Below are 20,728 nucleotides of genomic sequence, written 5' to 3'. Positions count from 1 at the left end.
TTCACCATGCTCAGAGTTTGAGAGCATTTGCCAAAGAGCTCCTAGCTCTCCTGGAAGCACGATGAGTTTGCTGAAGGACATACTCATGGCAGACCACATTCTGCAGACAAGCCCCTTCTGAAGGGCTGCTCCGTGAGCGGTTCCAGGCAGGGGTTCCTAGGGAGGGGTCAGCTGGGGAACCACGGAGGGAAGCACATGACTATGCAGAGCTGGCCAGGCAAGGACAAACACAAGGAGCAGAGCAGCCAGGCTCCTCCCACACAGTAAGGCAGGGAGCCCGAATAAGGACCTGTGGTCCTGGGTGGGACCACAGCCGGCAGCGAGAACTGCAGAACCAGTGAGCAGATCACAAGTCCTCATGAGTTCTGCCCACCCACAGGCCTGGGGCACAACATTAATAGGCCTGTGAGGCTCAGCTGCTGGGGGAAGGAGGACAGGAAAACCATGAAGAAGAACTCCAAGAATGCCAGGAACATGCAAAAGGACACAGGAGCCAGCAGCAGGGCCACCTGCCAACAAATCTTGACACACATGAACATCAAAATGAACAGCGATACAATGTTGATTTGAAAAGCAACAGTGTCCTAAATCTGCATTAGTGTAGTGGGGCGCAGGAATACAAATCATCTGCGGGGCAGGCCAGAGTTATCTTGGTGGTTAGTTGTATGTCTCTGTCTGTCTGTCTGTCTGTCTCTCCCCCGCCTTCACTCCATCCCTCCCTCCCTCCTCTCCTCTGTTTCTCTGTAATTCTAAGTCTCAGTTTCTCTTTCTTTTTCTGTCTCCCCAGTGTCTCTCTGTCTGTCTCCCTCCTTTTCCCTTGGGCATCATCTGCTCCAGGAAAAGACCTGTCGTGAGATGCCATCCACAGAGGTCCACCCAACAGAAGCCTGAGGTCTCCTGATCCGAGAGCCAGCACATCGGAGCCTGCAGCCCTGGCTGATGCCTGACTGTACCCCACACCCTGAATTGCCCTCGACCCTAACCTTGGAGACTCTGTGGGCCAGACTCTGCAGGTGCCTAGTTTGGGGAAACCTGACACCAAGCAGTGGGCAGCTCCTCCATGAGGAGAACCTCCTGAATACAATAAAGTACACTGTATCTATAGAGAGCTAGAAAAGAATGGAAAGTAAGAGAGAAACAGGTTGCATCAGTTAACGCCATTCCCCCAAGAAACACTTCGGTGTAGGAGGCAAGAGTGACCTCTCAAGGACAAGTCACAAATGTCCCTGCTCTAAGCCCTTACAGCTAGCCTCCTATGAAATGGAACATGAAAGCTGGGTCAGGAACCATCCTCTTCCACCAGGTTTCTGTAGATGCCCCACAGCCTGCGTGACCCATCCTAGAGAGACACTGAGCCATGCCCAAGGGTCAGACCATGACAACTGGGGGACTGAAGGATTACAAGAGCACACAACACTGGCCCAGTACTCATGTTATGGCAGTGTTTCCAGGACATAGAAGGCCTGAGCAGCTTAAGGATGGACTGTGGTGACAAGCCAATGCCACTTCTGATGTTAACTACTGTGTGGAGTTGTACAGGGAAATGTCCCATTTGGTAGAAACGGAGATGTATTAGGGCTAGTAGGCATCTGCTTGGCAACTTATTTTCAAATGGTGCATGAGGAAAAACCAGCTGTCTGTTAGTATCCTTGCAACTTTGTAGTGATTTTGCCGTAATTTTTAAATAATTTATTTGGGGCCAGGCATGGCTATAAGCACTCCAGGAGTCTAAGGCAGAAGGACTGCAAGTTCGAGCCCTGCGTGTGCAACTCAGCAACTTGATGAGATCCTGTCTCAGAATTAAAAAATAAAAAATAGGGGCTGGCAAGATAGCTCAGTGGATTAAGCACCTGCTTAGGCAAGTGCAGGGACTAGGGTTCAATACCCAGTACCACATGTCACACCAGACCAGCCCCTGGGCATGCTGAGGGGGTGACCAAGTCCAGGCATGGAGGCGCAGGCCTATAATCCCAGTGCTAGGGAGGCTGAAAACTGGAAGATCACTACAAGTCTGAGCTGTATAGTGAGACTCTGTACACACACACACACACACACAAAAAAAAAAAAAAAAGTGAAGGATATAGCTCAATGAAAAAGTCTTGGATTCAATATTAGAGAGGGAAAAAATTATTTTGAAAGATGATTCTACTCAACAGAATGAAGATCCCTCATGAGACAGCTGAGTCAGGCAGAAGTGGGAGCAGTTGAGGCATACAGCCAGGCCAGGGCCAGCAGAAGGGAGGCCAGAGGTAAGCACCCATGGGTGCAGCCATCAGCCTGCCTGGAGAGCTCCAGGAACAGGATGCTCTCTCATCCCAGAGAAGATGAGGCTCAGGTCCTCTTCTGCCATAAAGTCAGGAGCCCCAGGATCCAGCCTTCAGGGCCTTTGTGGGGAGGCTGGGAGGGCCTGACTAGCTAATGCTGCTTGTGGGCTAGGGTGGGCATCCACTGCTTATACCTGGGGGTAGGTGTACAAAGGGAGCCAGAGCTTGTGGCTGAAATCATCCCTAATGCCCCAGGTGCTTGGGTCACAGCAAGGCTGATGGCCTCATGCCTCCAGGTTTGCTTCTATTTTCTACCACCCTTACTCACAGCCGATTATCCTTTCCTCTCCATCTTCACAGTCTCCCAGACTTCCTCACCATGGCATTTCAATTTTTCTCCCACACAGGTAAGAATGCAGCTGCATTCTGTGCCACCCTGGCAGGTCACATTATCTGGAGTCCTGAAGCGAAAGGAAGGGCTGGCCTGGCAATCCCACTCCCCTCCCTGGGTGCAGAGTCTGACTCCCTGAAGGCAATCAAAGGCGGGCAGCCCAGGGCCACACTGTGCTCAGCCTCACTCTCTGTCCTATTGATCAATATGCCTTCTTACATGCCCATCTTTGTCCCCGCCCCCCTCGAGAGGCCATCTGGACTCCAGAGCATCTCTGACACTAAGCACCTTATGTCTTGGTTTTTAAGAGCAGCCCCAGGTCTCAACGTTTCCCTGGATCCACAGTGTAACATCCTACGGCAAGACCCCTCCAGCCTGAGTCCAGGAAGGGGCTGGTGGCAAGACTCCAGGAAGGGAGGGCAGACCCCTCAGCGATGACCCTGGGCCAGTCTACAATGGGTGTGAAGGAGGAGGGTGAGGCTGGAACCTAGACAGGCCTCCTGGGCCCAGCAAGGACAAGACAGAGCTACACACAAGACAGCCCCACAGGAATGGTCCTAGAATAGAGCCCCATGGCTTTCAGCTGGTCATGGGCAGCTGCCCAGGCCCCTCAATGGAGTAGAGACCCAGTCTACTTCACTAGGACTCTGTACCTGAACACAGCTCAGGTTCCTCTGCAGAGATTACTTTTCATGGATGGTACATCTTGTGATGAAAATCAGGGTAAGAGATGGATGGTACAAAAGGAGGGAAGTAAATAGGAGGGGAGGGGTGCCAGGGCCAGGGTCCTCACTAGAACTGAGCCAGGGATGCAATCTTAAAATCAGCCAAATGCCGGGGACTTGTTGAGGTGTCCCTGATGTGTGGAAGGCCATCCTACACTGATGGTAAGTGGGGATGAGGCAGACTGTTGAGGGGCTCCTGCCCTGACAACAGCTGAGCAGAACCCAGGGCACATCTGGGTTCGGGTAAAACCACAGTCAGGGGAAGCAAAGCCAAACAGGGAGACTGAAGTCTGGCTGAGGCCCAGATGACCCCAGAATCTGGACATTCAGAATCCAGTCATCTGGGATACTGGGCACAGTCCCCAATGCACCGCCCAAGCCAGGATGGTCCCCCTGGTGTCCCAGTCATCCTGCTGCACCAGACCTCCTGGCTTAGCTCCCAAGCCCATCGCACCCTGATGAGCATCAGGCAGGCACTACCATATTTGTGGAAGGAACAAGAGAACCTCCTTTCACCTGATCCTCCAAGGGCATCCCACCACACCAAAGCCAGGATGCTTTCTGCAAGGCCACAACCAGTGTGGTGCTCCTGGGACTCTCCTCACACCCATATGGGACTTCTCCATCTCCCTGAGCCACTGGCCGCCTCTGGTCATCCTGGTACAGCAATGATGGCCAGTATAGCATCCTTGGAAGGACACCCTGAGCACTCAGTTGGCACCAAACCTCAGATCCCACGCACCCACAGCCAGCATGGCTCTTTACACTTCACCACCTGTACAACAAGAAGTATGGGGCACAGCTGTCACATCACTGAATAGAAATGGCACTTGTGACAGAAAGGATGGACAAACTAGCGATCCTCTGAGTGTTGCATGCAGTACATCTCCATGGTTCAACTTGAAAATGCAACTCTGTGCACACCATCCCACTGCCAAGAGCCATGGAAAGCCATTCAGGAAGCACAGTCTGGCCTCCCAAGAGTGACAGGCTCACAGCAGGTTTCTGTGTCTGGGCTGGGAATGTGACCAATGGGGGTAGACCAGGCCAGGGACACAGATTACCACCTTGCAGCCTCCAGGGGAGACAGTGCAACTGTCCCCCTAGAAAAGCTGGCCTGGGCTCCAGCCACCAAGGGAATGTCACACCCTCCCTCTCCTTCACAGAGCCACCGCAGCCCTGGACACAGGCCACTGTCCAGGGACAGGCAGACCCCTTAGCCAGTCACCAACGAGCCCACAAGGCATTCCTCAGGATCCCAAGCTCCAGGTGCTGAGATCATGCCCTTATGCTTATGTCCTCCAGAATGCTGGGGGGCGGGGGGATTCATCCTGTAGCTATGGAGAGGCCAGGCTGGCATAGGGCCTGTCCCTGGCATCCCTGTAGCCTGGGACCTGCGACCCTCAGCTCACTATAACTCCTTAGCCATGTACAAACCCCAGAGGTGGCTCCATTACACCCACTTCCCCCTCTGGGGTTCACGGCTGTGAGGCTGTGGCTCCCTTCTCAACCTCCATGCAAACCTATAGCTGCAGCCCTGTGGGCCCCTTATGTCCCATGTGCCCCTGCCCACAGGCAAACACCAGGCTCAGTGAGCTCCAAAGGCTTATATACCTTCCATGTTACAGTCAAGCCTCAGTTTCCCCATCTGAGCAGGGACTCAGGAGTTGCAGTGCAGACAGTACTGAACCTTCTGAGGCCCTCCCCACCTTTCTTCACCCTACACAGCTGGCACTTACAGACTCTCCCAAAAGATGTGCTTTGTTCAGGGCAAAACCTATTTGAGAACAAATTTGAAGGCTGAGCATCAATCATGACAATGACATGTCAAGCCAATGGCTCTCCTGCACCAAGCCACTGGGTTCACTTCTTATCAGTGTTCCCACTAAATATGAGCAGCTTCTTCACTCCTAACTTGCCTCTTCCTCACCCTGCTGCACAGAAGGCCCTCCTGAGCTGCTGTTCCAGGAGCCCTTGCTCTTGCCTTGCAGTGCAGACGTGTCTGATGTACTGTCTAAGCTGGCTCACCTTTTACAATCAACACAGATAACTGCCCTCTGACCTGCTACAGGGCTCTCAGAAGACCACAGCATCCCCTCCTGGACGAAGTTCTCCCCTGTGGTCTCGGGAGCCATCTGCCCACCGCACTTTGCAGACAAGCCCCAACAGCAGATGTGACCACCTCTGCATGCCCAAGGCCCAAGCAGTGCACCCAACAGATCACTCCGGGGACAACGCCCTGTGAGGTTCAGTACAGGAGCCTCAGTCCCAGGTAGCATTAAATGTGACCAGTGAAGCTGAATTTTATGCTTCTGTTGCACTAATTAAATTTAAAATTCATTAAATTTTAGTAGGCTCAGAAGGGTTGTGACTACCATTTTGGATGGCACCAGACTAGAGAACTGAGTCACAACAATTTTGAGCATCTACAGTTTGAGAAACTGGCAGCCCCTGGTCCCCTGCATGCCCCGACCACGTCCCACACTTGCCACGTGTTCATCAATGGCATCACCACCATGGAGTCAGCATGGTGGCTCTGCTCCTCTGTGCTGGTCGGCACCAACTGGCTGCATCTCCCACCTCTCACCCCAGTGGGCTGTGGTCCAGCCATCTCGAGGTCCAGCTGGACTCTCCAGGCAGAAATAGGTCACTCCCCTGTTGATCCCAGACCCTCAATCCCAGCAGAGAAATGGTGATGGAGGGGCAAAGGGAAAAAGGGGCAGCACTTGCTCTTCCATCACCTCTTGGGTGGAAAAATACCAGAAAACAAAGCAACCCCACAGCAACTCCAAAGCAAATAGACAGACAATGATACCACACTGGAGCAAATTCAGCAAAAATGTGGCCAAAGCTGGCCTTTCCCAGCTGACCCCCTCCACTCTCACAACTGACTCCTTCCCTGCACTGTGCCCCAGTAGCTTCTCTCTGCATCCTGCGCACTGAGGAGACTCCAAGCTTTCTTGTCACTGTACACACACCTGACCACACAGCAGGGCCCCCAGCCTCCCTCTCAGGCCTGCCACACCCAGCCCATCCATGCTGGCCACTCCCCTGGATGGCTCATCCTTCCCCCTAGGCCCCCTTAGAGAATCTGCCAGTCCACAGCTTTCACTCCACTATTTAGAAACCACATGCTCTGGACAGCACCCCAGCCTTGCCCGTGTGCATCTGAGCTTGCTTATAGGATGCCCGAGGTTTGCACACATTACCATTTCCTGAGCCACCTCGTCAGGGGTTTCCTTCTCTAGGTCGAAGGTGAACTCTATGGCTCCATTGTCCTTGGGCTTGCCCTTCAGCTTCTTGGGGTCTTCCACCCAGAGCCGCAGGGCGATGGTGGACTTTCTGCCATGGTCCTCCTCTGCCAGTTCCACCCTGACACCAGTGTCCTCCGCAAAGAAAGCATGGCTCAGCAGATCTTTGATCTCATACCTGGAGGAAGGGTATGGGCTTAGGGACAGGTGGACTCCACACCCAAGGACATGCACACAGCACTGCCCTGGAACACCAGGTGGCTACCTGGCGTGGCTCAGCACTGGGCTGGCTATGCTAGAAAGTTCTCTGGTTTCACCACATGGCAAGCAGGCTCAGCACTAAGGGAGTCTCCTAGCCATAAGAATTTGCATTCGTATACTCCCAGGAAGGAAGAACTGGTTCCCGTCAGAATATGCCCTTCCCACCTCATGCTCTAAGACTTCCTTTCTTCTCCCTGCCCACTGCATAGACAGAGCCCCTGCTGATGTGCACATGAGCTTTCCATCTTTACAAGAAAGCCCTGGCTGTGGGTGGGAGCCCCTCATGCAGTGTGCTATGATGGGGGTCCTGGGCTCTCTGGAGCAGTGGATTTGTGGGGAGGCTTCCAGCAGGAGAGGAGGGGGCATGTAGGCGTGAGAAGAGGGAGAACAGGGAGGTGAGCAAGGACCTACAGGACCCAGGGGTGGAGCGGGCCCTAGCCATGGGAGGCACTATAGGGGAATGCAGTGCTGGGCAGCTGGGTGTTGCCATGGTGACCACTTTCAACTCAGCACAAACATACATCTCCAAAACCAACCCTGCTCCCTTTTTGGCACAAATATAATCACATAGCAAGCAATTTTATGGGTCTGGCTTTCTCCATTATCTTCAGAGCCACCCATCCCCTATAGATGCCTGTGGGTGTTTTGTGCCCCAGTTTGTTTAAGGGGGAGGGAAGGCTGAAAGATGCCCCCCCACCGCTTCCTGGATGTCCAGCTGGAAAGGGTGATTCTACTCTGAGTGGGAAGATGGCTTCATGGAGGGACGAGAGGGCCCGAGGTGGGCATGCTGCCTTAGAGACACCCAACAACTACAAGCCTAAGTACACTGGGGTTCAGAATACAGTGGGGCAGACCTAGGAGTCCCAGGCATGGAGAAGGTCATCAAGGTATAGGAAATGGATACAATTCCTAGGGATAATTAGAGAAAAAGCAAAGAGAGGCAGAAGGAGGCCTCAATTTATCAAATGCCCCAGCCTGGGTCAGAAATGCATCAAGGATGGCAGAGAGGGGAATACGGCTGAGGCTACCCACACCAGCTCCCAGCCTGGTGTCACTGTGGCCTGAGCTAGCCTGCCTGGCATCTGAAGGGGAGGAGGGTCTAAATGCCACCTGGAATTATTTCAGTTGGAGGAAGCCCCAGACCCCAAAAGCCACCCTGGAACTCACCTTTCCTCCTTGTTCTTGCAGATGCACTCTCCAATAATCTCCTTGATTTCAGGATCATGCACTTTCTCAAAGCTGGCCGGCTTGATGCCCTGAGGAAAGAGTAGAGCCACCTGATGCCACTGAGGGGCAAGGAGGTACACTCTGTGCAGGGAAACTCCTCCAACCATGACAGGAGAAGTGGCACAGTGCTTGTACTTCCTAGTTACTAGGAAACTAAGCAAACTATGCCAAATGGCCACATTCAGACAGTGAATGATGGGCTGCAGAATGAGAGCTCAGAGAAGTGATCCATGTGGTTTTCCCTCCTACAACGCAGTTCCCTGCCTGCACTAGTCCCCTGAGTGAAGCAAAGCATGCAGGCCAGCCTGGGATCTCAAGGAGCTGAGAGTAGGGCTCAGATTTCAGGGAGGCTGAGGAGGCCACAAGGTAGAGTTCTAGAAAGGAAGGAACTCCAAATGTATACAAGGGTCCTGACCATAAGTGTGTGCTTAATGCCACAGGGCTGGACAAAGAAACCACTGGGGAAACTACAGGTAGAGCCACTCCCAGAGTTTGTGCCAAGGACAGATAATGTCATGTGTACAGTGCACAGCATGTGATCAAAAATTACTAGATATACTGGGAGGCAGGAAAATGTGACCTGGTACCTCGCAGGAAAACCAGTCAAAAGAAATCTCCACAAGGAGATTAAAGCTCATTATGGCTACATGTAAGTCTTAAAAAGGAAATGAACACAGCGAGGAACAGAAATACAGACATAAAAAAGAGCCAAGTGGAACCAGAAATGAAAAACATGACATCTGAATTGAAAGTTGCACTGGAGCAGATCAACCGCTGGTCAGACACTGCAGAAGAAAAGATGCAGCAATCAGATCCATCAGATACAAAGATGGTTACTGGGGCTCCGTTCCTTTGCCTCAGAATATGGGACACCAGCAAGGGTGAAACAGGAGGACAGGATGGAGGAGGGATAGGAAAATGCCTGAAGGAACGAGGGCTGAAGACTTTCCAGCTGTGATGAAAACCCCATGCGCATGGATGTAACACGCTTAAGCCCCAGGCAAGATAAAGCAGAGAAGGTGAATTGTGTGCAGCCCCTGGGGTGCAACGTTTCATCTTCCTGTGCACTGTGTGAAGCTTTAGCCTGCTTTCATACCACTTAGGTCTCTGCATGAAAGATACTTTCTCAGGCTACTCCACATCTGTCAAAGTGTGCAGCAGCCACCACGGATGCCGGCCCCGGCCTTGCACCTGACGTGTCCCCCCACATCTCCACGATGACCATCACCCAGCAACAACACACAATCAGGGCCCACCTGTGCTGCACAATGTGGTACTGGGCTTGACATCTCAAATACAGCAGTGAGGTTCTGGAAAGGTGCTGCTCAGAGCTTGGCTGCATAGCCTCCCCCACCTGGAGCTTCAAGGACCTCAAGGGCCAGGTGCCTCATTGCTGGGCAGTGGAACCACAACATGCGGGTGGATCCCACCCTTCCCACAAGGCTGGGCCTCTCTAACTACACCTGGGCCTCCTCCCCACATGCCTTCTCAGAGGGCAAGAGCATCATTTGCAGTCACTGCTGCTAGCCAAGGAGACTTTTGGGGACAGGTACTGGTCTGAGGGCCTCAGCCATTCACTGGTTAGCTGGTGGCCAGGTGCAGAGGGAACATGGAGAGCCCCACAGCAAAAGCAGGAGGCAGCATGGTCTATATGCAGTCTGCAGGGCTTTGGAGTGGGGAACAGGTCAGTAGAGTGCGCAAGTTATCTAAAAATAATTTCAATACATCAAGGGCACCAGACATTTCATTCTTCTTCCTTCAACAAGATTCAGCCTTTGAAAGCCTTGATCTGCCTTTTTTTGTTAATATAGAGAAAAAGAAAGCATAAAATTTCCCAAGAGATGGAGGCAAGGATAAGACATCTCAGTGAGCCTACCAGTAGGCACTGGAGCCCCCAGTGGAGGAGCAGACATGTAAGTGGACAACCGCGAGGTAGCAGCGTCCACCTGCCTGGTCAGGAGCATGCCAAACACTGAGCCTACAAGGCTCCCTGTGGACACACCAGCATCGACATGCCAACAGGAACCCGACATGCCAAGGGAACTCGGGGCCGCTCTCCCTACCTACCTCACACTAGCATTTCCCCTGGACCAGCAGATAAGAGCCCCAAATCTCTCTGTCCCCCCCCCACTTCCTGCTTGTCAGACTGCCCTTGTCTCCCCTGGAGAGCTTTGTGGATCTCTGCTCCTCTGTGGAGTTTCTGAGCCAGACCCCCAGCCAAGGACTCCACCTGTCATCCCCTGTGCACATCTCACACACTAGCAGCAAAGGACAGCCAAATGCCTGAACATTTGGTCAAAAGAGAGATGTGTATCATCTACAAGGAGGGCTTGGATGGGGCAGAGCCCAGGGTGAAACGGTAGGGGTCCCGGAGCCACATTTATGTGTATCTGCAGAAGCAGCTTTCGGCCACCCAGACGCCCATGGCAGAGCTGCATGGAACAGCTTCACACACAGTCAGAAGCACCCAAGAAAGGCAAAAGCAGCAAGGACTCTGGGATTACAGGGGCCAGGGCTGAGCTCAGGCCTCCTGATCTCACTACATAAACAGAAATGGAACAGCAGAGGAGGCACCGCAGGAAAGCCCAGGCCCAGCCACTGCCCCCCCCCCACACTCCTCTTTTTCAGTTCCCCCAGCCAATGGGGCCACCGCAGAGGGAGGACAGGGTCCATCTGTTTGTACAGCTGAAGCTGTCTTATCAACTCAAAAATCACAGCAATAGCAAAACAGAGATTTGGGCTCCCAGGCTGCCCAAAGCTACACTCACCTAGAGACACATTTGGTGAAGGCTAATGATTTGGTGAAAAGAAAAACAAACTACGGTTCCAAAATAAAGAAGATAGGGGACCCAGTAGCCCTGAGCCAGCCCAGAGATGGGGCTGCAGGGATAGTTTCTCTGGGTACACGTCCTGGCAGAGGGCTCTGCTAGAGCTACATTCTCCTGAGCCTCACCTTCCCAGATGTATGCACTACACAGAGCTGTGTACAGGACAGTCTGAGGTCAAGCACCCTCCATCACTTCTGCTAGGAGACAGCTAGGCCTCAGCTTCCCCCTCTGTAAGGCAGCTGCAACCCCTTTTCCTTCTACTGCTGCCGTGAAGGACTCTCCAGAGGCCTGCAGAGCCAGCCGAGGCTGCGGCCCATGCACGCTGCAGTAACAAGGTGGCTGGGGGGACTCACACAGGTGACCTTGCGGTAGATCTGGGCAGCGTTCTGGCACTCCGAGTAGGGGTACTCTGAGGTAGCCATCTCCAGCATGCACATCCCGAAGGCGTAGACGTCCACAGACTCATCGTAGTGCTCCTCATACATTTCTGGGGCCATGAACTCAGGCGTACCTGGGCCAGGAGCAAAACACACAGTCAGCTGGCCGCACCCCAGAATGCCGAGAGCCGGCGTCCAGGAGGCCCCTGGCCTCTCAGACCCCCACCTGCCTCCTCTCCATCTGGCCATCTGTCCTATGGCATCCTCAGGACACCCAGCTCTACAACATCTGTCCCGAAACCCAGGATTCAAACAGAGGTACTCCATGGTTTTCCAAACTCCCACCTGGAGCCACACGATTCCAAAGTTAGCTCAAAGCACCACCTCCTGTCCAGAGGACTACCTAGGACACACACAGCCCCTGCGCACATCCCTCTCCTATGTGTGACTGTTAGGCTTCTGAGGACAGGCTCAGCATGGGCTGCTCTCTGACATTCCAGAGCAGACAAGTACCCAGTGGTTACCACAGAGCTGCTTCTAGCAGCAGAAGCCCAGAAGGCCTAAGTGTCCCTGGGCAGGGCCATAGCTGGGATCATGACACGCTCTTGGGATGACCGTCATGTGGCACATGCAACTGTCCTCACCACAGAGCACAGCACCGTGGCTGGAAACCTGTCCACCGGACATGAATCACAGAGACACTAGGACAGGAAACACTGGTGGTGTATTAAACACAAAAGTAGCAGGACAGTGTTTGGTCCAAGCCTTGAAGGACACAGAGAAAACAATAGGCTTAATAAGTAATATAAGAGTATCTGCTTATGGCCTCACCTGCTTATGGCCTCACCTATGTAAAATGGCACACATAGCCAGAGGACTGTCTGGGGGAGAGGACCCCAGCTGATTGTCCTTTTACTTACTGAGTTTTGAATTTTTCTTTACTAAGCTTCTGCTTTAACAATCAAAAAGACTTTCATTAAAATAAGTCCAAAAGAGTGTTGAGCTGGACTCGATGAAGAGGAATCAGAGACTCTAGCAACAGCTTTTAACACTGTGTGTTTGCTGACTTTGCAAGATTTTTCCAAAGCATTCTAGTGTTTAAAAAAAAGATGCAAAATTGTACAAACGAATTCATTGCAGTAAAAAGCACATGCCAAGATTTCTTTTAAGGGCCAGCCTGATAGCTCAGCAGACTAAAAGAGCATGCTTAGGCAGAGTGCAGCAGCCGGGGTTTGATCCCCAGTGTGCCGTGCCGTGCTGGCCATGCCTGCAGGACGCCCTGAGAAGGCAAATGAGACTGGGCATGGTGGCACGCACCTGTAATCCCAGTACTTGGGAGGCTAAAAAAGGAGAATCACTCTGAGTCCAATCTACGTAGTTAGACCCTGTAGATCCTGCCATAAATACAGAAAAAAAATTTTTTTTTCTTTTACCCATCACTCAATTTAACATACATTACAGGTTCAACCAAAATAGTGAAGCTCTGGGAGAAAGCAAGACTATGCTCAGGGTTATGATCAGGAATACACAGCTCTGGAAAGCCCACCAGAACAGCAAGCACTTACTGCAGTCAGACCACCTTGCTTTAGAAAGTTTTCTCCTTTTTGGGTTTCAAACGACATGGTTGTATTTTTTTTCCAGTAGGTTGATATTCTGAACTTTTTGTTTTGTTTTGTTTTGTCCTATCCCTAAGCCTACTGCACAATAATGACCATGCTGCCCAGGCTGGGGCCAGAAGAAATGAGGCCACAAAAAACATAGTCACTCAGAGTCCAGACTGGTAACAACCCAAGCACCTGTTTTCAGTCCCCTCTAACCCGGTCACACCCTGGAGTCCCTCAGCAGGCACCCCTAAGGAGCTTGCCACCTGCTGCACAGGCCTGATCACCCCTCTTGACCACTAAGGAAGGTTTGTTGTGGTAGAAGATGGAATACAGCAAGACACAGGGTTCACTGGGAAGCTCCAAGCTGCAAGAAGGAAGGGCTCGCTCTTCAGGGCCACCTCCTTTGCCTACGGCGCCATCCACCTAACAAATCCCATGATGCCCTCTGCCAGGGGCCATTTGGGATAATCAACCACCCTGTTATGACAGAAAAGCCACTGCAAAGCCCTTCTCTGCCAGAGGCCTAGGCAGGGTTACAAGGGGTGTGTCCAGAACTTTTAGCCACATCTACCACAGGAACACCCACTGGGTGCCTGGTCCCCAGAGCTGCTAGGCAGGAGTCAGGAGCTAAACTGGCCACTCCCTGCCACCTGTAAGGACCCTAGCTCACCCAGATGTCCACAGGGCAGCCAGGGCACAGGTGGAGGAAGCAGTGACCAAGGCCTGGCTTCTTCAGGACCTGCAGGAATGCAGGACCCTGCTCCGCAAGCAACACCCTGACACCCTAGATGCTTTGCTCTGGGGGTAGCAGGGTCAGGTCAGAGGGGGCACAGAGACTCCAAGAATGCCTGATATACATATATGCTTGGACACTGGCACCGTCAGTTGTGTTTCCCTTCCTTCACATGACAGCCATTTAAATCTGAAATGTGTGCACATGCATGTGCATATGCGTGTCCAGTGAACAGTCCCACCCTCCATCCAGCTTTGTGTTTAGTCATCTGCTACAGCGCTGCCTGACCTGGACCCCACCCCAAGCTCCCCCTCATACCTGCTGTACCCTGAGTCCTGCAAACAGCGTTTCAGGCCTTGTCTGCCCTCCCTGGCCAGGCCACAGCTGTGACATCAGGTACTGGGGACTTCACCTCCAGCAAGCCCCTCCCCTATCCTCCTGCAGGAGGCAGCAGGAGCAACATGGACAGCCACAGCCCTTCTTCTGCTTTTAACAGGGCAGTGCCTAGAGCCCACCCAGTCCTTTGCTGCAGAATGGGAAGGACCAAATCCCAGGTCATGGCAGACGTGCAGTGGGGAGGGATCGGCTCCAGCCTGAAGTTAAAAATCACCCTATAGCCCACAGAAGCCACTTCTGGGTGCTAATGACAGGCAGCAACTTTCTGTATGAAACCAAAGCCATACTTCCTAGCCCTGCCTGTCCTCATTTACAGTAGGACAAAACCAAACCAATACAGCTGACCCTTGCCCACCTTCTCAGCAGACAGATATAACCTGCATCCTTTCTTCCAGAAAAGGGAACTGGTGGGAAACCCCTGTAGGGGTCCCCACATGGTCCAGTGCTCCTAAGTCTTCATCTCTAACTATAAAGAGCCAGTGGTGCCATCCAGCCAGGACAAGCCTGCCATTCTTTCTAGAGCAGCCAGCCTCGGCTCACCTTGACCCTCTCCCAGTTCCTCTGCACGGGGCCCAGTTCTACCATTGCTACCTCCAGGAAGCCTTCCTAGGTGAGCCAATCACCACAGCAGCCCCAGGGCCCTGCAGCGGGCAGGGTTACATCCACCTCAACCCTATGCCCGCAAGTTCAGCTCATGCAAATCAACAAAACCCCTATCACAAAGGTGTGAGAACTCATGCAGTCAAACCTGTGACACCTGTGTCTTCGCCTGGCACTGGGTCATGATATCAGCAGCCCTGACAGTGCGAAAGAGCAGGTAATGGCTGCAGACCTCCACCCTCTACATCTGAAGGGCAAACCCAAGGCCAGACATGGCTGACCACTAACAGGCTTGGGAGAGCAGCCCCTATTCAAAGGCCCAGGCTTTAATCCCAGCACTTGGGAGGTAGAGGCAGAAGAATCCTTTTGAGTTGAGATCAGCCTGGGCTACAAAGTGAGTTTAAGGTCAGCCTGAACTGCATAGTGAGATCTTGCCTCAAAAAGACAGAAAAAAAAAAGGCCAGGGCTTGCCTAGGAAACAGGCCTGGAGTAACCCACCTGCCCGCAGCCCCTCACCCAGCTGGTAACAGGCCTTATTTTCTATGAGCAGGGAAAGCTGAGGACACTCCTGGTGCCAGCCTTGCAAACCCAGGCCTCCTGGGCTCCAGCTGAGCCAAAGCCAGGGTGACCAGAGATACCCCCACAGACCCAGGCACCTGAATGTTAAACACAGTGCCCTGCTGTGCCTACTGGAAACAGTCTTCATCTCAACCCACTCACATCACCCAGCCTGGCAACAGGAAACCTCGTTCCCAAGAGGGCAAAGAGCCTGCCAACCAGGGAAACCCAGGAGCTCACAAGGCGCCTCACTTTGGAGGTGGTGCACTTTGTCCTGAATGTTTACTTCTCAGGTGAGTCAGCTAAGCAGCCCTCCTGCCACCTGTCTGAGCCCAGGGACTGAGACCAGGACTCACTTGCAAGATCAAATTTGCAAAATCTACTGCCCAGAGCTCTGAGCCCCAAGTCCTGGAGCCACACTCTCACTGTCCAGATGGAGCACAGAAGCTTGCTTGCCTGTCCCACCTATTTCAGAGACAGGAAAACTGAGGCCTGGGTCAGTCCCTGCTCCACACCACCCAGCTCCCTGGGGACTGCCTGAGACCCTCTGTCCAAAGACCACCCTCACTCCAGCCATCAGCTGCCTTGTTTCAGCTGTCACTCACATTCCAAACACACTACTCTAACCACTGCAGTTCCCAGAGAATAGCAAGTTTCATTCCTCCCAAAGAGGTCAAGTTTTATCCCCTAACATACAACAAAGCCATGAATTTACAAAGCAGCAAAATGAACAACTCATGATCCTACTTGGGACCTGATGGACCGTTAGTGCCACCATACCAAGACCACTGAAGCCAGGTACACAGCATGCTGTGGATCCACTGTCTGCCCACAGCAGCTATAGGCCAGCTATTCCCTCTTCCCCAGCCCAGGGGGCCTCCCTGGAAAAGCAGCCAGAGAACTTCTGAGAGGAGGACATCCAAGTCAGACTGAGGACAACGAAGAGGCTACAATGGCCAGCACAGGCCCTCAGTAACTGCTCCCATAGTATACAGACAGCAGTCTGGATCCTTCTTCCAACTCTGTCTGTCCCCAAACACCTCAAGCTGTCACTTCTGTGGGCCCCACAGCCTGGGAGACCCCCACTTCCACCTACTGAGAATGGCTCCAGCATCACTTACCACAAGCTCCCTAGTTCCTCTGTGGCCAGGGCCTCCCCCTGCTTCCCAAGTGACCACAGCGCCCACGGACACCACAGAAAGTTGGCATCCAGCCTACCACGCCCACTGGATGCTCAGAGCTGGCACCAAACAGAACCAGGGAGTTAATGCAGACCCATCCAGGCCCCAACTGTGGGCAGGGCGGTGACAGCATGGCCTCCACAGGGCAGGTCCTCTGGCTGAGGCCCCAGAGTCTAGAAAGGATGGTTAAGGTACCCATCCTGAGGCCACTGTGCCCAACGCTCCTTCTTCTGGGTTTCCCAAACTGGTTGGAGGTGGCCAAGTAGAAGCAGACACTATCAGGCCCTCAAATGCCACCCAGTCCCCTGGGGTTCCCTAGCCTGGGGAAGAGACTCGGGCTTACCTATCACACTTTTGGCGAATGATGCTCTTTTGAGAGTGGCCAGGCCCAAGTCACCAATTTTCACAGATCCGGTGGGCCCGGTGATAAAGATGTTGTCACACTTCAGGTCTCGGTGGATGATAGGTGGCGTACGCGTGTGCAGAAAGAGCAGGCCCTTCAGGATCTGTCGGCACCAGCTGCGCAGCACCTTGGGCTTCATTACCTTGAACCGTTTCAGGTACCTGGAAGGGGTGAAGTACAGCATGCAGCTCGAGCCGCAGGCCCTGCAAAAGCCCTGCCTAGCACCAGCCAGCCTTGTTTCAAAGCCTGTGTGCTCACATACAGTGTCTGCCTCTGACAGGTAGCAGGGCTGAGCGAGGAGGGCCCAGACAGCTGGGCCCTGGCCAGGCCACACAGCTGGAGTCAAGGCAGCCAGCCAGGCCAGGACCATGGCCCTCTGCTTTCTTCTTGCACTGGGAGCCTCGATACTAAACTTCTTGCCAAGAACAATGCTGATCTCTCCCTAACATGGCACCAAGATCACCTGAGATGCAGCCCTAGTAGGACAAAGTCCCAACCAGCAGTACTCAGGGTGAGGATTAGAGTTAGGGGAACCCAGGGCCTGTGGGAATACCCAGGGCCAGACAACAAGGCCAGGCCCTCCCTGCAACTGCCTCTGTGACCTTTTCTGAGGTATGCCTGGAGAAGAGCCAGCAGGAAGCTTGGAACAGGGCTCTTTCTTTGCTGTGTCTTCATCTGAGAGTCAAAATGCCTGGTGGCAGGGGGACAGCAAGGTCCTACCCAGGCCAAGGAGCAAAACAATTCCGATGAATCCAGGTTGCAGTTACTGGAAGGGAAGCTTCCCACCCCCACATTGTGGGCCTCAAGGAGAAGCAGTGAGCTGCCACCTGGCTCTGGCCCCCACCTGGGCTCCTGCTCCAGCCTGCTTCTAAGCACCACTATGTGCCAATCGGGCTCCAGGGCAGAAATAGTACACTGGCCAGAAATAAGACTCCACAGAGAGCTGAAGAGCAAACCGCAGGAGGAGATGGTGAGGACACTCTCCCAGTCATGTCCTTAGGATGGGTCCCCTTTGTCACAGGAAGCCAGAGGGAGCCAGAGGTTAAAAGATTTCGGTTTGTGTCTTCTCACTGGGGGAAGGGACTTCCCACTGACTGCAGAATGGAGCCTTTTCACCCAAGGGGAAACTTCAGGAGGCAGGATGCTGGATTCTGGACACCAGCTAGGATGCCACCAGAAGTCCAAGACCTTAGCTGGCCCCCCACTGCTGTGCACGTGGGCACGTGCATGCACACACGCATGCACACACACATTGGCACAACTGTCATAACCAAGACTCCTCAGCCCACAGGCAGGCAGCACCTACGTCTTCAGTGTTCCTGAGGTCATCAGCTCAGTCACTAGCACGATGCATCGCTTGCCCTTGGCACTGGACTCCCAGAAGTCATAGAAGCGCACGATGTTGGGGTGCTGCAGGCCTTTCAGCATCTCAGCCTCCTCCTTGAACCGCTGCCGCTCCAGCTTGGTGAGCTTTCGGTCCTAGTACAACACAGACACAGGTAACTGGTACTCGTGGGCCTTGCCACCACTCCCCCGCACCTTACCCGGGAGAGCAGCAGGTGCAGGGAAAAACAGGAAGGGTCAGGACTGTGTGGCAGAATCCACCCTTGCTCTCTACCACAGAGTAGCATGGAGGCCAGCACTCAGTAAGATCCCATAGAAGGACCTTCACAGAGAGCAGTTTGAGAAAACCAGGACCGGCTCAAGACGCACGCAGTCAAGCTCATGCTTGGTTTCCTTAAAAACACCTCGGAGGCCTCCGTTCCCTCAGCAACCATTTACTTTGTGTTTGTTAGAAGAATGAAACCTCGAAACACTGCTTCACTTCTAATGTATACACAGCTCAAATGACGCGCTCAGGGGCCCAGAGACTAGACCTGAAGAGACACTGACGAGTGCCAGAGGCTACCGGGAAGGAAAAGCATCCTGCTAGGGCAGGACTCAGCATACCTTGCTGGCAAAACAAATTCACTGACCTTGGGTTTAACAGGGACCAACAAACACTGGAGGCCCTCTCTGGCATGTGCACTGGGTATCCCCACCCAAGAGCTCTGCCCACAGGTGTACCATCACTGTGCCTCACATCCGCCTTGTCCCACCACTGCCATCCCTCCTGCTGGCCTCAGCACCCACCAACCCAGCCTCTATTCCCCATCCAGCCCCCTGCCTCATTCCCCACTGCAGCCCACCATGCCTGCCTCTCCCCTTCCCAAAATCTTTCAATAGATTCTCACCACAAAGCACTCAGAAGAAACCCAAAAGTCTCACCCAGCCCCAGACACTGTACACATCTACCTTCATTCCACAAGTGAGATCCAGTGCCATACATGTGGCCATGACCTCTCCCAAGTTCACCAGTCTGCCTGCCCAGCTCGCCTGGGGTTACGGCCCAGCCCTGTGCCTGCTATCTCCTCCTTCTTCCTGCCCAGGAGCCACAGGAATGTGAGGAGTCATGTGTCCAAAATGAAAGGATAGACACATCTAACACAACGTGGAGAAATCTGAACAGCTCCAGGGAATCTGAAAGCAGGTGGATTTGGAGAGACAGTGGGAGATGAGAGAATGTAATCCAAGACTCCCAGGATCTTCCTGGAAGTCCCCAAGGGGCACAAAGCCAGGACCAAACCTGGAGGAAAGGTGGAACATGGGATCAAGACAAGGGTCATTTGCTCAGGAATTATGCCCCAGATGGCAGCTGCGCCTGGCAGCTGCTTTACCCTGGTCGCCCATCCATTCCCTCTACCCCACCCTCTCAGCCACCGTCAGTTGTGGGACAAGACAGCAGCCATCACCCACAGAGCCAGGCAGCCAAGAGCAAGCATCGGCACGGCCACGCCAGAAAGACAGTTCAGGGCTGAGGGCAACTTTGACAGCATCTTAATTAGTGTTCCCATGAGACCCAGGAAGTGGGCATGCATGCATACATAAAAGCAAGCTTCCATTTAAAAATGAACAACTGGGAAAGAGTTTCCACAATTAAAACTGAGCTAGTCTTCCTAAAGAGCTCAATGTTTTAAAACTAAGGTATTCCAGCCTAGCCTGTAATCCCAGCAACCTGAGAGGCTGAAGCAGGAGAATCATATTCCAGCCCAGCCTGAGAAACTTAGTAACACAGAGTGATGCCATCTCAAAAATAAAAAATAAGAAAAAGGTTTGGGATGTAGTTCAGTTCAAAGACTCTGAATTCAATCTCCAGTACTGAAAACAAAATCTGCAATCCAACAAAATATTAAGTATGAAAATGTTAATCTCTAATCTGGATAATAAAATGGAAGTATGTTCTACCATTAAAATGAGTATTTATCTAAGAAAATAAAAGCCATGCTACAAACTGTGAGAAGAACCCCACTCTCCCTCTCCCAACCTAACCTACTCCCTAGCTCTGACCCCCAAATATAAAGCTTCCATAACTCAAAAAAAACCCAAAAAACTGTGAATAAATACTTCCCCAAAAAAGATACACAAATGGAGAATAGCACTTGAGCTGGGAAAATACTGATTAGGACCACACCAAAGTATCTTCTCTGTCCTCCCTTTCTCTTACACACACACACACACACACACACACACACACACACGCACATGCACACGCACATGCACACACATGCACGCACACACGCAACACTAATTAAGATGCATAGGATCACACCTGCCCTGCATCCGGGCATCAGTGGGCCTCCACCCACTTGGACATCCACCTCAGTGAAAGGAAATGTAAGTCTACAAAAGACAGGCACACAGGAGTCCATAGCATCTCCCTGCACCATGGTCCGGTCTGGAAGTAATTAAAACATGCAGACAGGTGAATGAAAACCAGGCTTGGGGAAAAAAAGAAGAGTAACAAAAGGGCTGCAAGCTAGAGGTATAGCTCAGTGACATAAGCACCTATCTGGCAAGCACAAGGTCCTGAGTTTGATCCCCAGTACCAC

General features: G+C 52.8%; 1 protein-coding gene across 9 annotated transcripts in view; it reads right to left on the bottom strand.

Annotated features, from left to right (window-relative positions):
• The window catches only part of Wnk2 (WNK lysine deficient protein kinase 2), a 132,887-nt gene that overhangs the window by 76,483 nt on the left and 35,676 nt on the right, over positions 1-20,728 (bottom strand). For all 9 annotated transcript variants that reach the window (XM_023707802.1, XM_023707803.1, XM_023707804.1 and 6 more), the window contains 5 exons: positions 18,106-18,278; positions 16,740-16,960; positions 11,301-11,458; positions 8,060-8,148; positions 6,590-6,809 (listed from right to left, as the gene is read on the bottom strand). In XM_023707802.1, the coding sequence (XP_023563570.1) occupies positions 6,590-6,809; positions 8,060-8,148; positions 11,301-11,458; positions 16,740-16,960; positions 18,106-18,278 (861 nt within the window). The remainder of the gene's footprint in view (positions 1-6,589; positions 6,810-8,059; positions 8,149-11,300; positions 11,459-16,739; positions 16,961-18,105; positions 18,279-20,728) is intronic.

This window comes from Octodon degus, unplaced genomic scaffold (assembly GCF_000260255.1).
Source record: "Octodon degus isolate 3935 unplaced genomic scaffold, OctDeg1.0 scaffold00312, whole genome shotgun sequence".
NCBI classification, from domain to species: Eukaryota; Metazoa; Chordata; class Mammalia; order Rodentia; family Octodontidae; genus Octodon; species Octodon degus.
This window is presented reverse-complemented; position numbering and strand designations above follow the sequence as displayed.